Below are 19,808 nucleotides of genomic sequence, written 5' to 3' on the forward strand. Positions count from 1 at the left end.
CCTGCTAAGAGGCGCGTCCTATGAGCCGAGTGATATGGAAGAACACGCCTTCAAAGCGGCATTACTGAGCCAGATCAAGTGACAGCGCGGGGAATCAGAGCACGGAGGAAAACAACGAAATGGAGATTCTATAGTAATTGAGATCAATACATAAATATATATACAATTTAGTCGTCACATATGATACAATAGAGATTATGCTATGATACAATGAGTAAGAGTAGAGATCAAGTCATACAAGGTCATCATCTAAACACCTTTTCCAGACAATAGCGCCAATACCCAAAGATAAGGAGATCAACATGAGCAAGGAAAACCATTTTATGAGCTTTCAGTTTCTGTCGCCACCGGGGCTTCTGCTGCTACTGCAAGTCCACTCTTGTCTGCATTGAACGTGACACGAGCGGTTTGCCCAGACGTGACTTCGCCGCGGATGATCTTATCAGCCAGCTTGTTGCCGATTTCTTTGGCGATCAAGCGGTTGAGGGGCCGAGCTCCGTATTTAGGATCATAGCCCTTGTCGCAAAGCCAGTCTTTGATCTCGTCGTCAACTTGAAGAGTCATTCGGCGGTCGTCGAGACGTGATTGCAGCTCCTTCACTCTGATATCAACAATATCCCTCAGAGCGTCGCGGGACAGCCTCTTGAAAATAATAAACTCGTCGATACGGTTGAGGAACTCTGGCGGATAGGCCGACTGTACAACATCCATAACCGACTTTTTGGTTTCAGGCGAAAGCTCGTTATCGCCACCTTCCTTGTAGGGGTGCAAAGGATCGGCACCTACAAGAATGTCGGCGCCAAGATTCGATGTTAGAACAATCAGAGTATTCCTAAAGTCAACCTTATGGCCCTGAGAATCTGTGAGGAACCCCTCATCAAGGACTTGCAACAGTAAAGCAGAGATGTCGCGATGCGCCTTCTCAAATTCATCGAATAGCAGAACTGCGTAGGGCTTCCTCCTCACGGCCTCTGTAAGTTGACCGGCGTCATCGTATCCAACATAGCCGGCTGGAGAGCCGATCAAACGACTGATAGTGTGCTTTTCTTGGAATTCGCTCATGTCGAACCGAACAACAGCTGTCTCCGTGGAGAACAGGAACTCAGCCATCTTCTTGCAGAGCTCTGTCTTGCCAACACCCGTAGGACCAAGGAACATGAACGAGGCGAGGGGTCGATTCTCTCCGCTAAGGCCTGCTCTTTGCATGCGGACTGCATTTGCAACTGCGGAGAGAGCCTCGTCCTGTCCACGAACGGATTTGCGTAGGGTGTCTTCCATTTTGATGAGTTTCTCCACCTCACCGGCCATTAGCTTGTTGACGGGGATGCCAGTAGTCCGAGAGACCACGTTTCCAATGTCATCAGCGGTGACGGAGTCGTGAATGAGACTAGTCTGGGCCTTTGTGGCTTGCTCTTCGCCCTCTTTAGGCAGCTTGGCTTCGAGACTCGGAATGGTGGCATATCTCAGTTCACCAGCCTTTGCAAAATTTCCTTCTCTTTGAGCTTTCTCCAATTCGAAACGAGCACGCTCCAGCTCCTCTTTGGCACGCTTGAGTTCTTCGATTTCTGCTTTCTCCTTCTCCCATACCTCAGTCAATTTCCTCGCTTCTTCTTGTTTGACTTTCAGGTCTTCCTGAAGTTTATCTCTTCTTTCGCGGCTACTGACGTCAGTCTCCTTGCGAAGCGACTCGAGCTCAATTTGGATGGTGGTAATATCGCGGTCGAGCTCTCTGATCACATCGGGCTTCGATTCTTGCTGTAGTCGCAAGGCGGACGCCGCCTCGTCTACCAGATCAATCGCCTTATCGGGAAGGAACCGATCCGTGATGTACCGGTTGCTGTAAGTTGCCGCCGCCACCAAAGCACCATCCGTGATTCGGACACCATGGTGCACTTCATACTTGTTCTTGATACCACGCAAGATGGATATAGTAGCAGCAACCGAGGGCTCCCCGACTTGGATAGGCTGGAAGCGTCTAGCCAAAGCCACGTCCTTCTCAATCAACCTGTACTCGTTCAAAGTCGTGGCACCGCAACATTGCAGCTCACCGCGAGACAAAGCCGGTTTCAGAAGGTTGCTGGCGTCGATACTGCCTTCCGCCTTTCCCAAGCCAAGTAAGGTATGAAGCTCATCAATGAAGAGGATTACACCCCCTTGCGCATCCTCGACCTCCTTAAGAACAGATTTCAACCGCTCTTCAAAATCACCTCTGAACTTAGCACCAGCAATGAGAGAACCCAGATCCAGCGCAATAACACGTTTGTCCTTGATGCTCTCTGGAACGTCTCCCTGAACAATCCTCTGTGCCAAACCCTCCAAGACCGCAGTTTTTCCGGTACCCGCAGCTCCAATCAGAACGGGGTTGTTTTTCGTTCGTCTGGAGAGAACCTGAATGGTGCGATGGATTTCGGCATCACGTCCAATGACCGGGTCCAGCTTGCCTGCCTTAGCCCTGGCTGTAAGGTCGACACCGAACTGTTCCAAGGCTGACTTTTCTGGTTCACCACCAAGGTTCATGCGATGTGTGCCTCCGGGAGGATGAGGGCGGCCATTGGCATAAGTGCGTATAGGCAAGACGGACGGGTGCCGGGCGAGATTCGCGATCCGGGTGCGCGCAAGTAGACGCAATGCTTGAGAAGGTTGAAGAACGCGGTTCGATGACGGTAGGGAGGATGGCCGGAGAAGCCGACCCCGAGCGAGTTGTAACCTTGACGACATGGTCAAAACACCGACCGTATGCACAGTTGGGTGTGAAAACAAATGGCACAACACTGCAGATCTTCAGTCGAGCTCCCGATATAGCTGGGGGAAACCTATATACCTCGCCGGGACAGGCGGCCAGCCGATTGCCTCTCAGGCGTCGCGAGGCTTCTCGAAGGCTCCACCGCACGGCGGACGGTGAGTGGCGGAAGCTCCCCCAAGAGGGCCAGCTAGCTCCGTCACCGTGGGGTCACATGACCGGCCGGAATGAGGGGCTCACTTGGTGCCGCCGAAAAATTTCACTACTCGGACCCTCCGCTGAAAAAATACTTCAGAACACCTTTCCCCTCCTATTTATTCCTCCTTTTCTTCTTCTTTTCTTCTACTCACCACACACATCCCCCAAACACACATTCACAATGGGTTTCACTGATCTCGCTTCCGAAGCCGGCCTCACCCGTATGTTCACATTTTCCCTCTCTTTTTTATCATTTCCCTTTCCAATCTGCTCTCAGCAGTAACTAATGGTACCCCTCAGTTGCCAACAACTACCTGGCTACCAGGAGCTACATTGTTGGGTAAGGCACACCTTTAGGGATCCTTCCCCCCCTCCCCCCTTAGCATTGGTACCTTGTGAAAGATTCTTCCTTGTTTGCATGATGAAAAGAAATTGGTCCGTGTTTATGAGGCGGCTTAAGACCCCGCTGCAAGATTAAACACAATTGCGAGCAATCGCGTTTCTGATTACTTGGAAAAATTCTTCTTTGCTTTTTGTTTTCCGTCGTTCATGGATATAATCACTAGCGATGATGGTGGCATGAAGCTAACTGGAATATAGCGATGCTCCTTCCCAGGCCGATGTCGTGACCTTCAAGGCCTTCTCCGGTGCCCCTGACGCCGAGAAGTACCCCCACGCTGCTCGCTGGTACAAGAACATCGCCTCTTTCGAGGCTGAGCACGCCACTCTCCCCGGCGATGCCTCCAAGCCCTACACTGCCTACGGCCCCGAGTCCACTGAGCTGCCCACCAACCCCAAGGCTGCCAACGACGACGACGACATGGACCTCTTCGGCTCCGACGAGGAGGAGGAGGACCCCGAGGTCGTCAAGGAGCGTGAGGCTCGTCTTGCTGAGTACAGGAAGAAGAAGGAGGCCAAGCCCAAGCCCGTTGCCAAGTCTCTCGTGACTCTTGAGGTTAAGCCTTGGGGTATGTTCCATCTTCCATTTTTGGATCTTGTGTATGATTCTAACTCGCTACAGATGATGAGACCGACATTGAGACTATGGAGGCCAACGTCCGTGCCATTGAGATCGACGGTCTTGTCTGGGGTGCCTCCAAGTTTGTTGCCGTCGGTTACGGTATCAAGAAGCTCCAGATCAACCTTGTCGTTGAGGACGAGAAGGTCTCCCTTGATGAGCTCCAGGCTCAGATCGAGGAGGACGAGGACCACGTCCAGTCCACCGATGTTGTAAGTAAAGATGAACACCTAGGGCGTCGTGATGATGCTAATGAAACCCCAACAGGCTGCCATGCAGAAGCTGTAAGCGGAACGTTTAATGATGAAGATAAATGGCGTGATGATGGATTATTTGATGCTATCCCACGGAAATATACTGTCATGAACTTGAATAACCCAAGCCGATTGGGGACACCCCTCGGCATAACGAATACCAAAAACCAAAATAAATACCCAATTAATACACTACTGGTGCACATGTAGTCGATAACATCGTAGATTGGTAGTTCCATCCCACCAAACCCACACAAAATAATCACACCAAGTGGGATGAACTGAACAAATGAGGTGCTGCCCAATTCAATCAAAACTTGGTTGGGCCTTTGGCGGGGTGGGTGATCCGGACCTGAATTCCTTGCCAAGTGCAGAAGAGGTACAATTGGTCTACCGTAGAACCCAGTACGCAGATTACATACAGCTAGCTAACTAACCAACTAGGTAAGCAAGCTACTGATAGACTCCAAGATCACCAGCGAGCCGATCTCAACCACGGGCCCCCCATCCAACACCAAGACCCTTCTAGTTACTCATTCATTCCCGATCCCTCAGAATATCGCGAAAGAAAGGGAAAAAAAGAAGAAAGAGAAAAAAGATGGGATTCTTCTCCCGCATCATCACATTCTTCGGCCTCGTCCTGCTCGCCCATGCGTACGTTGCAACACCTTACCCACCTACATCGATCCCTCCACACCACACCATATCAGATCAAATCACAATCACATTGAAGAAGAACTGCCCTAGCTAACAAAATACATATCAATATATAGAGGCTACTCCGCCTACGAACACACCCTCCTTTACAGCAACACAGCAAGCATAGCAGGCACCGCTCTCCCGCTCGACATTGTCATCGAGGCCCTCGCATCACTAGTCCTCGTCTCGGCCGGGCTTGTCCTCGGCGCAGAAAAACTCAAGCCGATTAGTTGGAGTGAATGGGCGGGTCAGATTGAGCGCGAGGGTGGTGGTAGGAATCCGTATCTGAGGTTGGAGGAGCGGTATGGGTTTTGGGATGTTAGGGTGAGTTTTACCTCTCCATGATAGTATTTTGTGGAATTGGGGTTGTGGGATAAGTGTGTGTATGCTGATGTGTTGGTAGGCTAAGAGAAAGGAGTTTGCGGATTGGATGAAGGGGGAGGTTCCTATTAAGGAATGAGTGAAGGAGGGGATTGGGTTGGTTGGTTGGTTGGTTGGGATTTGGTTGTGGGATGGGTGTATTATACATGTACGTTTTGACTAACTGATTGATTGATGGGTTCGAAATGAAAAGATATTTGATTGATACAATTGCTTGTGGTATTGGAGGTGTATATTGAAATGGGTGTTTATGGGTTTACAAGGCTTGATATCAAACCCTGTGCTTGTTTGGCTTGGTGACTTACTACTGAGTCTAGGTGTGGAATATCGGGACGGTATAAGGGCGAGCATGGTACAGTCAGTCATTGAGGCATCTTTGGCTGAACGAATCGAGTTGTCGCAGAGCAGCGCTCGAAAGTGGCGGGGGCAGAGAAGATGCTGGAAATGAACAGGTTTAGGTCTACACAATACCTACCACGGACACGTCAATTTCCTTGACTGTGACGGCCAGGTTATCAGCCTCTTCACTCTTACCTACCTGCGGGATTTCTCTACGCTTTGAGCAAGAAAGTGGGATAGCCCAGAAACGCTCCCTCAACACGGGAATACCAACCTGCAACGCATATATCGTCATCAAATCCATCCATGACATCCAGCATATCCAACCCTGTCATATAGAATTCTTCAATAAGATTAACACGTTCTTTGCGTCCCCAGCTTCCGCGGACCATTATCCGCCATCTTGACTGGAATGTTGTCCATCCGTCGAACGGCCCGTTTTAGCCCCGGAATCCAAGATAAAGTGGCTGTGATGGGATGGAGTGAAATGGTGTAGGCATTCATTCAGAAGATGCGCTGCACACGCGATGGCATGTAAGTCAAAAATGTGTGTCAAGTAGTCGCGTACATGTCGACGCGTCCATCCATCGATCTTGTCATCCACATCGTCATCTCTTGAGCGTTGAGCATCGTCATCAATAATGATTTCGGGAATTATGTCCGGACTTGGATGTGGCAGAATTCTCCCCCTTCCGATTTATATAGTAGTTTGCGCGGGATGACGCGGCAGACCAATGGGGTAGGGTAATCGGTGTAGACAAACGTCGACAATTGATGTTGTGTTGATGCTGCTTGCTGGTAGGGTAAGTAGTTGTGCAGTCTGGTAGATGTGGACAAAGTAGGTATTGAGTAAAAGCAGTAAATAGTCTTCGGACTCGTGGTAGGTGTCACCGGCCTTCACTTTCTGATTTCAGTCATCCGTTCAGCTTTAGTCCTGCAGGTGACGAGAGCAAGGCCACGCAAGAGTCAGTAGATCATTGAATTGTAAGTCAGCGAATGATGTTCCGCATGCATTTTATAGTTAGGTCAATCATCCGTCGCAGTGGGAGGGTAAGTATCTGCTCATTCATAATGATTCTGGAAGTGGTGAGGCAATTCGGCCCCCTCTTGCCTGACACACTCCAGTGCTCAATCTTGGACTTTCCATCCGGTTCTATTTAAGGCGCTGTGTCGCAAACTTTCAGCCCGTCTTGGCTTATACCAGATAATAGAGTCATTAAAGACGGGAAGTGAGAAACATGTCCAATAGGGGGTCATTTTACTTGTTTTTTTAGCAGTTCGTAAACGAGGAGAGGTGGTGGGGTAAGTTGATGGTTTGATTAGTTGGGAAGAGAAACAAGCGCACGTCTAAAGCAAGACACGGAGAAAGGGCAGGATAACAACACAACCACACATAAGGTCAGGCCTTCTGACTGGCCTGAATGTAAGACATATCACGGTGACATGGAGGGTAAACGTAGACCTCTACTCCGTACAGTGGTTTGTCTGGATCTAATATCCAATAGTGGTTAATGACGCATTATCCAATGGTCATGGAAGTAATAACGGAAATGGAGATGATGGATGTTCCAAGTGGGTATGAATACGAAGATCTATTAGTGGTCATCGATAGGTGCAAGCATGAGGATGACAAGTCCTTTCTAAATAGCATTTTGCTGGCTGGGCCTAATTAGTAGTCTAGATGACGGGGGGAATTGGTGGGCAATAATAGTCAATAATGAGGGAAAGCAACGTAACCCAACCACCGCTTACAGCCTTACCCCGTAACACCGAGAACGATAGGTCTCTTTTTGCTTCTTTTCCCCTGCCTTCACGGGGGAGACAGGCACTATTTAGCGACCACAAAGAAAGGAAAACTCCGGGCCATGGACCCTGTTATGTAACGTGTATGTGAGTCTTCACCGAAAGGACATCACAGTTCAAAGGCTGGCGCCATTTACTTATTGATTGATTCTCATTATAAAATAGTATTCATTCAGTGCCCAATTTGGTGGCGCCCCCACCAATGGGAGGGTCTCAATCTCGACCGAAATAACGGGGGAGATGGAGATGGCGTCCGAGGGTTAAGATTGAGACAAAAGGGCGGGATGGAGAGAGGGGCTGTTGAGCATTGGCAGGGTTAGAGAGAGAAAGCCCGGTGGAATTCTTAGCCTCGCCTAGATATTACTGTAAATGAAGCCTTCCTTCTTCCTTAACCCTTGTGGCCTGCCATGCGTCATGTTCATCCCTGTACGAGGGAGGGAGGTAAGTAAAGTTGAGTCGAGGATGAATTCAGTGTTTATTATTGCCCAGTTGATAGGTATGGAGTACGTGTGCGAGGCACTTTTTCCCTTGCATCATGCGGGTGGTAATTAAGTAAAATGTCCGTATCAGACCCTCTTGAGAGCCGGAGATTTAAAACCCCTGATACCGCAGTACCTTACGGTAGACTGGTCTGGCCTAGTGCCATGTCTTAAATGGAGGAAGGCCGGGGAAAGACAGAAAGAAAAGGAAGGAAGAAAATAATAATAAAGAAAGGATTGATCGACACTTCCCAGGTCCATGCACACCTCGCATCGGTTGCATACGTACGCTTTGCTCATGTAGGAACAGGACAAGACAGCAACTGCCCTCTTGGCATCTTGCAGGTCAACCATACTATTTACCAACTAGTCTTGTGCCTCTTATTTATGGTTGATGTTAATTATTTTTCCGGATCGGCTGTACTCCGGAAGACGGCCGAGAATGAAAGGTGTGTAGAAGTTCTTAATGGACGAGCCATGCAGGGGTCAAATCACGTTCTATTGTGCGGTGGTGCCGAAGGGCTCGTCATGATCTTACGTCAGGTATCGATTGTGAGATTGGGATGGATGGATGATGCGTCTTTTGATGGTTTGTTACGTGGACAAGCAGGATCTGGCAGTAATGGAGGCTTGTTATCGGTTAAGTATTGCCGTTGCTACAGTATCTTTACTACAAGCCATCTCACCAACTTGTTTGTCGGTAAAACCCGTCAGCTGTTGTTGTTGTTCTTCTTCGAAGTGGCGTGCCTGACGGCCGTGGAAGGCTAGACTGGTCGGATGTACTGCCTCGTATGACAAGCTTTGAATGCGTGGCTGGGCAAGAACAAGACAGGATAGGACAAGGCATTCATGCGGTGGCAGGCATGCTTCGTGCGTTAAAACTTGAATAGTCTCTTTGCCTTTTTTTTTTTTCTTCTCAATTTCTCAATTTGCCAATTGGGCTGGTCCATGCGGGCCGGTGGTGCGCATGCCAGAGCGGCCCTAAGGATGGGTGACTCCGGTAATCTAAAGATTTAGTGGGAAGGGTGAAGGCCCGCCCCTTCAGTGGTGCTGTGACTGTCTAACGTCTATTTTTCCCTCTATAGTTTTACTCGACTAGATATTTTGTACCATTTGCTCTCTTAAGTCTAGGCGTGAAACTTCTCAAACAGGGTTAGAATGAGAATCAAACACAGGAGATATCCCTTAATAGATATTTGATCAGTGGTCCATCAAACTCAAAACAGATGAACGAGAGGAATTGAGAGACTGGGCTTCTATTTTCCTTTGCGTTTCTCCCACCCCCATTAATTTCTTCTTTCCCGCTTTGGTCAAGGGCCAGATTGAACTCAGGTTGCATTCACATTATTCGAACCAACCGCGGTGGCTCCAGGCGTGTAGATCTATAGGACACGACCATCATTGGGCGGGGCGCCCGCAGCAGGAGTGGATCGCGGCAGCTGACGCTGTGTTCCGATGGCCTCCCCAAAAATAGCAAAAAAGAGTCAGAGGTATACGCAACCCTCTTGCGGAGGAGGCCATTCAGAATGCTGACTAACTGGACTAGTGGCCCGTCTTTGCCTGCAATTAGTCCGACTTGGGGCACTGGAGTTGCGCCATCTGATGATTGTTTACTCTCCAGTACGCCTTGGCACTGGTCTTTCCAGCATCGCCCTGCACGCTCGACGCTGGCTCGTCCCGCCCTCTCAGCCACGGGCAGCGACTCAGACTCATCCAGAAAATGCGAGACGCGGACCGAGCTGCTGATGCTGCCCTTCGCCCGGTGGATCCCTTTCCCTCCCATTGCCACTAGGAGTGTAGACGAGGAGGTTGTGAAAGGTGTGCAGACAGGGCTGATGGGGATTGCAGAGGGATGAATGGCACCTGTTGTCCTGCAATTGCTTTTTGTCTTAATTTTATTATTATTTTTTTATTCCTAATTTATAATTTTTTGGCTCGAATCCTCTCTTTCCACTCCCCCTGCTTTACTCTATTTAAAGGATGCCCCTGCGCCTGTCAACCACTGCGTCCCTTTCCCTTCTTCCTCAAGTGATATAAAGCATCCCCCACGGTCGTTTCACGAACCTCAACAACTTTCGCTTCACCTCTTCACTTCATCAAAGACACTCGCTAGTCTACCGATCACCTCCGCACGATCCACTTCTTCAATCTACAACCGAGCACTCCGATCTCGATTATCACTCGCTAGCAAGATGCGTTCTTCCATCCTCCTCGTCGCTTTCTCGGCTCTGGCCGCTGCTCAGTCCTCCGTTGCTGTGGTAAGAATATTCTTTTGATAGTTGGTCCTCATGTCAGAGAACAACCTGCTAACATAACCCTAGCCCCAGGGTCAGCCCTCCGCTGCTGTCACCTCTTCCCCTGTGATCCCCACTCAGGGCTCTCTGCCTGCTGGTGCTTCCAGCGTCCTCATTGGATCTAGCGGTGTTCCCTCTTCCTTCGCGAAGTCGGCCAGCGCCTCTGCTTCCACTTCCACCAAGACCTCCACCAAGACCTCCAGCTCCGACTCTTCCACCTCCACCAGTGACTCTTCGTCCAAGAGCGGTTCCAGCTCCAGCTCCAGCACCTCTTCTGGCGCTGGTGTCCCTCTCGCTACCGCTGGCCCCGTCGGTCTTTCCGTCGTGGCTGGTGCTGCCCTCGCCGCTTTTCTGTAAATGAAGAGCGCAAGTGCTCTTCCTTGCCCTTAGATGGAGTCGAGTCTCGACCGTCACACACCCCACTCTGGTGGGGAACAGCAGATACCCATGGTGATCGAACCTTCCATCCAGTCTAAGCCGCAAGAAAGAGGCGCTATGAAATCAAAGGGGATGGATGTTCTGCGGATTTTCTTCTTCTGACATATGTAACATTGCTGGGAAGGCTTTTATTCTGTTTTGGATCTTCCTTTCAAAGGTTCACCGCGTGTTCACCAGAGATTCATAACTGCGGCGCACATAAGATTTCATTTCTCTAGTAATTTTTAATCGTTTAATGAGGACATGGTAAATACACACATTACACAGGGATTTCTGGAATGCCGAGACTGCCCCTTTCATTTCAAATCCAACCACTTGTAAGCCTGAAGTAGTGCGAGCTTAATCTGAAGGGAGAGCAAGCAATCGACCTAAGACGTTAAACCCCAGATCCTGAGTCGGACATAGAGCGTCAATTATGGGACCTACCGTTCATGGTGAGGGCTTGAGCCTATCCACTAACCCCAGATCTAGGCATTGACAACAAGTCTTGCGCCACCCTGAAGGGAACTATTCTAAATGTCATTCCGAAACCAACCGTTATCGAGGCCTCTAAACGGCCGCGTTTCCATATTGTAAGTCTCACGTGCTTTGTCATACTACTGCACCCCTGAAGCATTCATTAGTCACTTCCTGGGCCTGAAGTTTGGCTCACGTTCAACTTCAGTGACCTCTATTTCTGCTCCAATAGACCAACATGGCCTCGAAAGATGGACTTTCAGATGCTTAGAACCTATTATGCATTGCACGTAGTTGCTGGAACCAAGCCCTCAGGCCACCCAGCGACCTTGGTACCTTGGTGTCTATTCCTTTCACCTTTGAAGCATTAGCTTATAGTGGAAGTCTCGAATATGTAATCAGGTGAATAGTCCTGTGCTACTATTACCATGAGACGGTCCAAAGATAGTTGTATACGGTTGTTTAGCTTAAAAAGGAACTATACCACAATGGCTTGCGAAGTTACATCACTCATAGTAGCTACAGATAAAGCAAAGACGGGTGTATACTCTAGGTGTACTCTGCCTGTCTTTCAGGATGTGAGAGAGGGAAGTGGAACTATATAAAAGAAGCACGAGCAAGCGGTTACTGTCACGGTATCAAGATATAGGACTAGATTTGTGGTTATCTGGATGATCGAGTTCCCCGACATAGGAGATATAGCAGGGTAGGAAGGCCATGTAGGCGGCACAGGATCAGGTGAAGCGCTTGGCTACGATGAACGCTTCAACAGGCATTGCATTACTGAAAGTGCCCTGGGGAGATGGTGCTGTATACAACGAGGTGATCGAAGCTAGTTTTCCTCTGCCCCTAGCTTCGGGTTCAAAACCGACCTTGCCTCTTCTTCTTGCCTGTTACCTTGTTGGGCCAGATCCGCCAGTTTCCTTTAGCTAACAGACAGGCTACAGTGGCAGTTCCCATCTGCTAAACACGCTGCTCAAATCTGCTGCCCTTTCTCGATGCTCCAGCATGGTGGTGAACAATACGTTATAACTAGTTAACTAGTTAGTTAGTTATCGGGCGGCTATGCTGCAAGCAGCTCATTACATTTCCTAAAACGCGCAATTCAGACGCGAATACACGTGACTGATCCACGCGCGCTGTTTCCTTACCCGATGTGGACTAGTCGCCAGCGCTTCACCTCATCAAAACAAAGAACAACAAGCGGCCGTCGGGGGCAACGGATCGGGACCGAGCCATCATCATCCACCTTGCTGCGAATCATCTATCGTTCTGCCGAGCTCTCACGGTCCACAAAGGGATTCTCGTCCGTGTCACTCGCCTAGATCGACAGGGGCAGCTGGACGAACAGACCACGGCACAACAATTGGTTCCAAACGAACCTAACCTCTGCTAGCAACGCAACACCTTCGGCCTCAAATTTGAGGTCGACGTCAATTAGCCAGTATGGTAAGTTACCTTGCTATTTGATGCCAATTGAATTTTTCCCGATTGAGCGACGACCGTCTGACATCCTCGTGTTTCCCCTACAGGTATCATCTCTACGACGTCTCGCAGCGGACCATGCAGCGTTGCACGAAGAACTTCCTCCCAACTATCTCTTTCCCTCCGACGATGCCTCTGCCGGGGACGACTTAACACAGCTCACCACTCTCCTGGCCGGGCCACAGGGTACACCATACTCGCAGGGCTTATGGCGGTTGCACCTGAAGATGCCAGAGGACTACCCCAAGAGCCCACCAAAGGCAACATTCAGGACAAGGATATGACATCCGAATGTGGAGGAATCGACGGGTGCGGTCTGCGTGGATACACTGAAGCGGGACTGGAAGCCCAACTTGACCTTGAAGGACGTTTTGATTGTATGTATCCCTACCATATACAGTCGACGATTGCGGATCTTCATCTGACATGTTGTTTAGACAATCTCTTGCCTCCTCATATATCCCAACCCAGACTCCGCACTGAATTCCGCAGCCGGCGCACTTCTCCAAGAGAACTACGATGCATTCGCCCGCCAAGCGAAACTAATGACCTCCATCCACTCTCCCGTTCCATCAGAGTTAGCGTCAGCAGTATCCGAGGCGAAAACAAGAGGCGAAGACGCCGACACAGTCATCCCCGAAGAGCAAATACCGTCCCGCTCACTACGACCACGGAAGGGAGCCAGAATCGCCTCAGTCACTATGAAAAAGCGAACTACTCGGAGAAGCGCTGAAGAGAGCTCAAGCTCACGAGCATATTCGCATCAGCCCAGCACACCTATTGAACAAGAAGCACAGCAACCAGAGGAACCTCATGACACCCTTACCCTTGATACGACCGTCTCCGACAGTGAATCAGAAACATCTACCAACGCCAGTAAAGAGAATGACCCTTCCCTATCTCCTTCCCCAGTCCGACTCGCACCACCTAGCATCCGCAAGAACGCTTTCGGGAAACGCCCCCTTTCCGTCCTAACCATGCCCATGGACGTGGACGATCCCTTCGCCATGGGCACAGAAGAAACAACAATAGACGGCATGTCCGCATCCGAGAAGAACATCGCAGCAAACCACCCTAGTGACCTCCCAGAACGCGGCCACTCCCCACAGAGAAAGTCCCCGAAGCTGTCCGTACTCGACAAAGGCATCAACTCATCAGGCCGGATACGCGAAGATGTCCAGATCTTCGAAGACGATCCCGATCCTGCCGAGCTAGGCTTCATCAGGCGAGCCAGCGGCGACGGCAAGGAAAATCCCCGAGCCTTAGCCGGATTGAAAGATACCGACCCCGCCATCCGGACGTCTAATCCAAGCAATCCCCCAACGATCCTTGCCCCCTCAGCATCGAGATCCGTCTCCTCCGGCTCGGGCTTATCAAAACCAATCTTTGGATCACGCAAAGTCTCGTCGTCGAATGGCAAGAAAGCCAAACCTCGGATCGGCATTCGCAGACTCTGAGCTTAATAACCACCACCACTGTTACTTATACCCACGCCTGTATCTTCTCAATACCCTCTTTCTATTCACTTCCCGCTACCTCACTACATATACCATACCACTACCACCGTTTAATACCCAAACGAACATAGCCACAACCACTCATGAACACAAATACTACATGCATTACATTTCTTGACTGGATTCATTCAAGACAACCTCCAGCGTCATCACGTGCAACGAAAACAACTTCAATGAAGGAAATGGATACCTTCTTCTTTCTTCTATCACATTGATTAGATTACCCGGCATGGCTTCTCCCCCTTTTGCATATCCTCACGGCATGTACCGTACACTTCTTTGCTGCTTTCATAGGCATAGCCATAGCCATATTCAAACATAGCATGACCATACATTAAGGCCAATGATCGTGCATTGGATGGATCAGTACAATAAATACGTTTCCAATTTTTTCCCTTTCGATCAATTATTTCCTTGTTAAAACACTAGGTATGACTGGCTAGCTTATGATAAAATGAAAATAGAACAGATACTAGATTATCTTAGCGATTTTCAACCTCACACGGTTATGTTTAGGTAGTAGCTGGTAGGTATTATGCTTGCTCATTGGTTGTTTTAGGGTCTTTCAATGGTCATTCTCTTCTCTACTTCGGTTTGGGTCTGTCGATTAATTATGATTATGGATTTCCGTGGCATGCGGTTGTTACCTTGTATGCTATTGTTCACTAGTTGAGATCGATAGGACTTGGTGGCACACTCCGCCTTGAGCAGTCTTAGTTGATAGGAGCTGACAGCAGCTATGTGGATCAATTACGATGCTAAGACGGTACTATTATGGTCTCATGCTTAATTGGACTACATCGTATCACCTACTGGCCTGTGCCAAAAATGATCAAACAACTTGGTAGTAATGAGCTATGCAAATATCTAGGATGAATAGACAAATTTTCCGAGGCAACCCTCGCATCCGACTTCACCTCCGTGCAGTTGATAAAGAACCTCGTCTCATCAATCCACTCTCCGGTCTCCTGATCTTCTCTGCCACCAAATGGCTCGTGCCTAAATCCGAAAGCCTTGCTAGAAGACCGGTATACTCCACAATTGGTTATTTGGAGCTCTTCCTCCATGAGGCCATATCGCGGGACTAATCTGAAAACAACTCGGAACAAGAGAACCACCGTTTGGCTTGTAAGGCCTCCAGCAATTATAAGATAAAAAAGACAACACGCTAAGTCGATTAAAGCATACTACTGCAGAGGAATGAGAGGTTGGCGACTATGCATGCGTGAACCACTTGAGGCAGTGTTTGATACAATCGAGCCGTGCGGTCACACCATCACACTACCACCCTGATGGTCCACCAAGCAAAGACCAAGATCTGTTTCGCAAACGTATAGAACACATCCGAAGAAGTGAATATTTCTGGCTCATCTACAATGCGTAGGGGTTGACAGAACGAATAGTGAGGCATCTGCAGGCACACGTTAGCTTTCCGCACGAGTCATGATGAATCGCAACAAAAACGAAGACAGCACTTACGGGGGACTCTTGCTCAAGTCGGTCTTCAAGATGATAGGGACACGGGTCATCTCGGTGACATCCTGGATGTATTCTCCATCTTCTTCCCTGAGCTTGAACAGCCGCAGGTATTTCTCCTTGTTTGTCAGTTTAGCTTCAGGAGCATCGCCACTGAGCGTTGCGATCTTCGGGTCAGAACGCGTGCGGTGAGGCGCCTGCTGAAGATGGCCATTGCGAGTGGGCGAAGGTGGCATGCTTTGAGTCGAACGGTCAGCAGACGAATTCAGTGACACGCCTGCAGCCATCTCGGTGACTTCAGAAACATCATCGTCATCGTCGTCAAATAGAGCATTGACGTCGTCATGGGACATGGTGCCGGTATCCGTCTGTCTCCGCATAGCTTCTTCGCGCTCCCGGGCACGTTCTCTGGCAGCTTCTGCTTCACGTGCTGCAGCTGCAGCTTGAGCCGCACGAGAGTTCGCAGGCTTGGGCCGCTCATCCTCAGGAACATAAGCCGAGGACGGCACGCCCTTCTCCCAGTAGAGTTCCAGCACACGTGTGTCCTTGCGATACTCGGCCTTCTTCAAGGGCAGTTGATCGCAGTGGACCCGCTTTTCGAAGCCGTACTCTGGGATGAGAACGTCGAAGGCGGACTCGTATACACAGATCACAATACCCTCGCTAATGAGGTCACCACCAACTTCCTGTCGCTCCTTGTCCATGCTTCTGCATGCTTCAATGTGAACGCTCTGTTCTTGAGCATTGTGGGCGGAATCCTTCTTGTTGTTGCAGAGGTCGGCGGTCTTGGTCAATGACTCCAAGTCATCAGAGAATTCAACCACACCATCAGACAGGACGGCTTCCAGCTGGCGATGAACGACAATGTCTGCGTAGCGGCGGAAAGGATTGGTGAAATGAGTGTACACTGGCAGGTTCAAAGTGTAATGCTGACGCTGATCATCCTGTACACTGCCGGCCACATAGTACTTCGCACGTTGCATAGCCTTGTGCAGAATAGTCTCCATACCCTGCACTTATTGTTAGCAGACCGAAACAATAGCTTTCTCTTGTGATATAAGAACAAAACTGACCTTACGCAAGTCATCATCCTGGACTTGGCAGAGACTGCTCTGCAAAGTTCCACTGCTGGTCGCATCCAGACCGTAGCCAAGCTTGTTCATCCGCTCAACAAAGAGGTGGAGACGACGAGGGTTTGGCGACATCTGGCGACGCAGGAAGGCCTTGTCAGGCAAGGCAGTGACCAATTTGCGAGCTACTAGGAAGTTGGCCTTGTAGCTAAGCTCTTCCACAAGCTCCCGGACAGGGGAAGAGTGGAAGATGTTGTGCTCAACGGGCACATTTTCGTCATCCAGCTGATACAGCAGACGAAGAGGAGGAATACGAGAGACCCGGTTGCCGAGCCTTGCTTCTCTGAACTTTGACGTGACAGCGTACAACGCTTTGAGAGTGTCGGCAGTGATGCCAGGGACAGCGAGGGCAGAGGTGCCCTGAATTGCGGCATCGACCTCATCATAGCTCAGTCGACCGGAGCTCTTGATGATCGACTTACCGATCCAGACATCATCGTCGATAGCACCCGTCTCGGGGTTAGCTTTGAACGTAACGCTAACCGTGAAGCGGTCTTCGCCGGGGAGCAAAGCGCAAAGCTCATTGGAGACACGCGTGGGTAACATGTTCACGAGGCGGTTCATGAGATAGACAGCAGTTCCCCGCTTCTTGGCCTCACGGTCAACCAGGGAGTTGGCTTTGACAAAGTGGGCAATGTCAGTGACGTGAATACCAACTTCCACCTTTCCATCGGCAAGAGGCTTGATATGGAAGGCATTGTCAAGTTCCTTGGTACCGCTGGGGTTGACGGTGAAAGTAGTTTCCTGACGGAAATCGCGACGAGTGGCCAGGACAGCCTCGTTCTCATTGGAAACGGACCAATCATCCCATCCAATGCTCTTGAGCACGGCATCGGAGAACTCATCAGAACCGAAGTTGTTGTCTCGAAGAAGGGCTTCAGTCTCCACCTTCAGGTCGCCCATCTCTCCAAGCTGCTCGACAAGAGTACCAAAGGGGTGCAGGGAAGTGATCGGCCACCGCTTGATGCATGCAACGAAGATGCGGTTGGCGTACTCTTGGTGCTTCTCAACGAAATCCCGAGGAGCCTGCTCTGTTGGGATAGCAATCAAAGGAACACGCTTGTCAGTAGGCTTGAACCACACGATCTTAGGCTTGTCCTGCTGGCGTTCCTGTTGCTGACGGCCGTGGCCACCATCTCTGGCCAGCCGCTCGGCCTCCTGCTTCTCCTTCGTCGCCTGGCTACTGGGACGGAGGAGACCAAGTGTTCCCGAGAACATCTGCCCCGCAATGCGCTCGATAACAGCCACGATGTGGCCCGCATACAGTGGCTTCTGCTCGTCACTGATTTCGTCTTCTTCAACCAAGAGAAGGCTCTGACCTTCGACTTCGACATCGTCGTTCTTCTTCTGGGTGGGCCGCTGGCGAAGACTGCCACGGCGACGAATGCTACCATCCGGTCCGACCTCCTGACGGTCTCCGTTGGTGCCAGAGTCAGACCGAGACAGCTTGTCACCCCCAGCACTGCTGCCGGCACGAGCCTCCGTAATATCCTTGCGCTTCTTTTTCTCCTCCTTCTCTTTCTTCTGCGACCACACTTCGTCCACATCCAGCAGCTCAACGGCAACAAAGTCACCTTCAAGGGCACGGTTACGATCTTTGCTACCACAGATGAAAATATCTGCGTCCAGGTCTGGAGTGGTTACGTAGGCATCGGAACGGTTCTTCTTGTTCACGCGCAGAATACCAGCAACCAATTGGCCATTGCTCAGCAGCGCAGGCAGGTTTGCCTGGGGCAAATAAGGAGTGAAGAGGGTCTTGCGCTGCTGCTGCTGCTGTTGTTGCTGCTGCTGGGCAGACAGCTGTGGCGGGGCATGTTGACTAGCTTGAAGACCAAAACCTTGGCCGTTCAGCTGTCCATTCTGCTGCAGGGCTTGAAGCTGTGCAAGCTGGAGAGGGTTGAGTTGCTGACCACCGCCAAACATCTGTGGTGGGGCCATGACCACCTGACCTTGGGGCAGCTGAATGAGCTGGGGCTGTTGCGGGTACTGGAAAGATCCAATGGAGCCAATGGACTGGTTCATTGATGCACGGGCACGGTGGCCAGGCTGGAAACCTCCGCTCTGTTGACCGAAGCTCTTGGGCTGATCCTGGCCCTGATTTTGGTTGTTGGGCTGCCGCCAATTACCATCAAAGTTTCTGGACGAAGACCGTGCGTGACCCGGTTGGCTGCCGCGACGCTGATTCTCGCCTTCGCTAGCTTGAGGGAATTGGAAGCCGCCAGCACCGCGACCAGACAAAGAACCGCGGTTTCCACCCACAGCCATGGATTGACTGCGACCATGACCACCCGCCCGAATGTTACCGGCTCGGTGAAGGCCCAAGCCTTGTGGGGTCTGCGAGGTAGGGGTTGATTTATCGTCAGCGCCCGGAGTGGTATCAGAGTCGCCAGGGGTACTGGGTGCGGGGAACTGGAAGCCGGAGGCCGTCCGCTTCTGCTGGGCCAGTTCCGCGGCCTTCTTGGCTTCAGGAAGCGCAAGCGAGTGACGCCGCTGGTGGCCACCACCGGGAGGACCGCCTCGTCCGCGCCCATGGCCGCCGTTCTCATTCTTGGGTTGGTGACCCTGTTGCTGCTGGCTGTAGTCGGTATAGCCCGAAGCTCCCGAGGACGGGGCGGGAGGGGGACCCATGCCGAGACCGGGCAGGGCAGACTGATTGCGCCGGTGCGAGTGTTGGGTTGAGGTGTTCATCGGCACGCCAAGCTGCTGTTGAGCGATTTGTGGGAATTGGAATGCATTCAACTGAGGGGAAACGCCTCCCATGGAAGCACCACCTTGAAGAGAAGGCGAGAATGCCGAAACCTGGCCAAGCTGTTGTGGTTGTAACAATCCCATGTTGACGTACTGCTGATGTGTAGCTGCAATTTGCTGCTGTTGCTGTTGAAGAAGCTCAATCTGTTGCTGAATAGCGAGTTGCTCCACTGTTCCCACCATCGTCAGTAATCGATTCACAGAAGATATGTTACACAGATATGGGGCCGGCATTCACTTACTCATGAGAGGGGTCAGTTCAGACGGGCTTCTTCTGTGGGCGATATGGAGCTTGCGCCCCGCGGGGCCGGGAACCCCGGATTGACCCTGCTGATCCATCTTTTCAGACGTAA

General features: G+C 50.7%; 7 protein-coding genes across 7 annotated transcripts; 4 read left to right on the plus strand and 3 right to left on the minus strand.

The window, feature by feature from the left end:
* Nucleotides 1-321: 321 nt before the first annotated feature.
* Nucleotides 322-2,718, minus strand: An08g03480 (uncharacterized protein; the record flags this gene model as incomplete). The annotated part of the gene is made up of 1 exon (XM_001392427.3): nucleotides 322-2,718. The coding sequence occupies one exon, from the start codon at nucleotides 2,716-2,718 to the stop codon at nucleotides 322-324; it is 2,397 nt and encodes a 798-aa protein (XP_001392464.1).
* Nucleotides 2,719-3,119: 401 nt separating this feature from the next.
* On the plus strand, nucleotides 3,120-4,420 carry An08g03490 (uncharacterized protein; the record flags this gene model as incomplete). Its single annotated transcript, XM_059748954.1, has 4 exons — nucleotides 3,120-3,159; nucleotides 3,239-3,278; nucleotides 3,539-3,906; nucleotides 3,960-4,420. The coding sequence occupies 4 exons, from the start codon at nucleotides 3,120-3,122 to the stop codon at nucleotides 4,418-4,420; spliced, it is 909 nt and encodes a 302-aa protein (XP_059603970.1).
* Nucleotides 4,421-4,808: 388 nt separating this feature from the next.
* An08g03493 (hypothetical protein) lies at nucleotides 4,809-5,254 on the plus strand (the record flags this gene model as incomplete). The annotated part of the gene is made up of 2 exons (XM_001392429.3): nucleotides 4,809-4,864; nucleotides 4,984-5,254. The coding sequence occupies 2 exons, from the start codon at nucleotides 4,809-4,811 to the stop codon at nucleotides 5,252-5,254; spliced, it is 327 nt and encodes a 108-aa protein (XP_001392466.3).
* Nucleotides 5,255-5,648: 394 nt separating this feature from the next.
* On the minus strand, nucleotides 5,649-6,021 carry An08g03500 (hypothetical protein; the record flags this gene model as incomplete). The annotated part of the gene is made up of 3 exons (XM_059748955.1): nucleotides 5,649-5,728; nucleotides 5,762-5,824; nucleotides 5,904-6,021. 3 exons carry the CDS (start codon nucleotides 6,019-6,021, stop codon nucleotides 5,649-5,651), a joined length of 261 nt encoding a protein of 86 aa, XP_059603971.1.
* Nucleotides 6,022-10,103: 4,082 nt separating this feature from the next.
* Nucleotides 10,104-12,424, plus strand: An08g03510 (uncharacterized protein; the record flags this gene model as incomplete). The annotated part of the gene is made up of 8 exons (XM_059748956.1): nucleotides 10,104-10,169; nucleotides 10,233-10,558; nucleotides 10,911-10,960; nucleotides 11,115-11,215; nucleotides 11,394-11,431; nucleotides 11,566-11,677; nucleotides 11,711-11,805; nucleotides 12,178-12,424. The coding sequence occupies 8 exons, from the start codon at nucleotides 10,104-10,106 to the stop codon at nucleotides 12,422-12,424; spliced, it is 1,035 nt and encodes a 344-aa protein (XP_059603972.1).
* A 144-nt stretch (nucleotides 12,425-12,568) lies between these two features.
* An08g03520 (uncharacterized protein) lies at nucleotides 12,569-14,041 on the plus strand (the record flags this gene model as incomplete). The annotated part of the gene is given in 2 exon segments (XM_059748957.1): nucleotides 12,569-12,961; nucleotides 13,022-14,041. Coding segments are annotated over 2 exon segments (1,413 nt in total).
* A 1,431-nt stretch (nucleotides 14,042-15,472) lies between these two features.
* Nucleotides 15,473-19,794, minus strand: An08g03530 (uncharacterized protein; the record flags this gene model as incomplete). The annotated part of the gene is made up of 4 exons (XM_001392433.3): nucleotides 15,473-15,512; nucleotides 15,581-16,587; nucleotides 16,651-19,625; nucleotides 19,698-19,794. The coding sequence occupies 4 exons, from the start codon at nucleotides 19,792-19,794 to the stop codon at nucleotides 15,473-15,475; spliced, it is 4,119 nt and encodes a 1,372-aa protein (XP_001392470.1).
* Between the last annotated feature and the right edge of the window lie 14 nt (nucleotides 19,795-19,808).

This window comes from Aspergillus niger (assembly GCF_000002855.4).
Source record: "Aspergillus niger supercontig An08".
Taxonomy (NCBI): Eukaryota; Fungi; Ascomycota; class Eurotiomycetes; order Eurotiales; family Aspergillaceae; genus Aspergillus; species Aspergillus niger.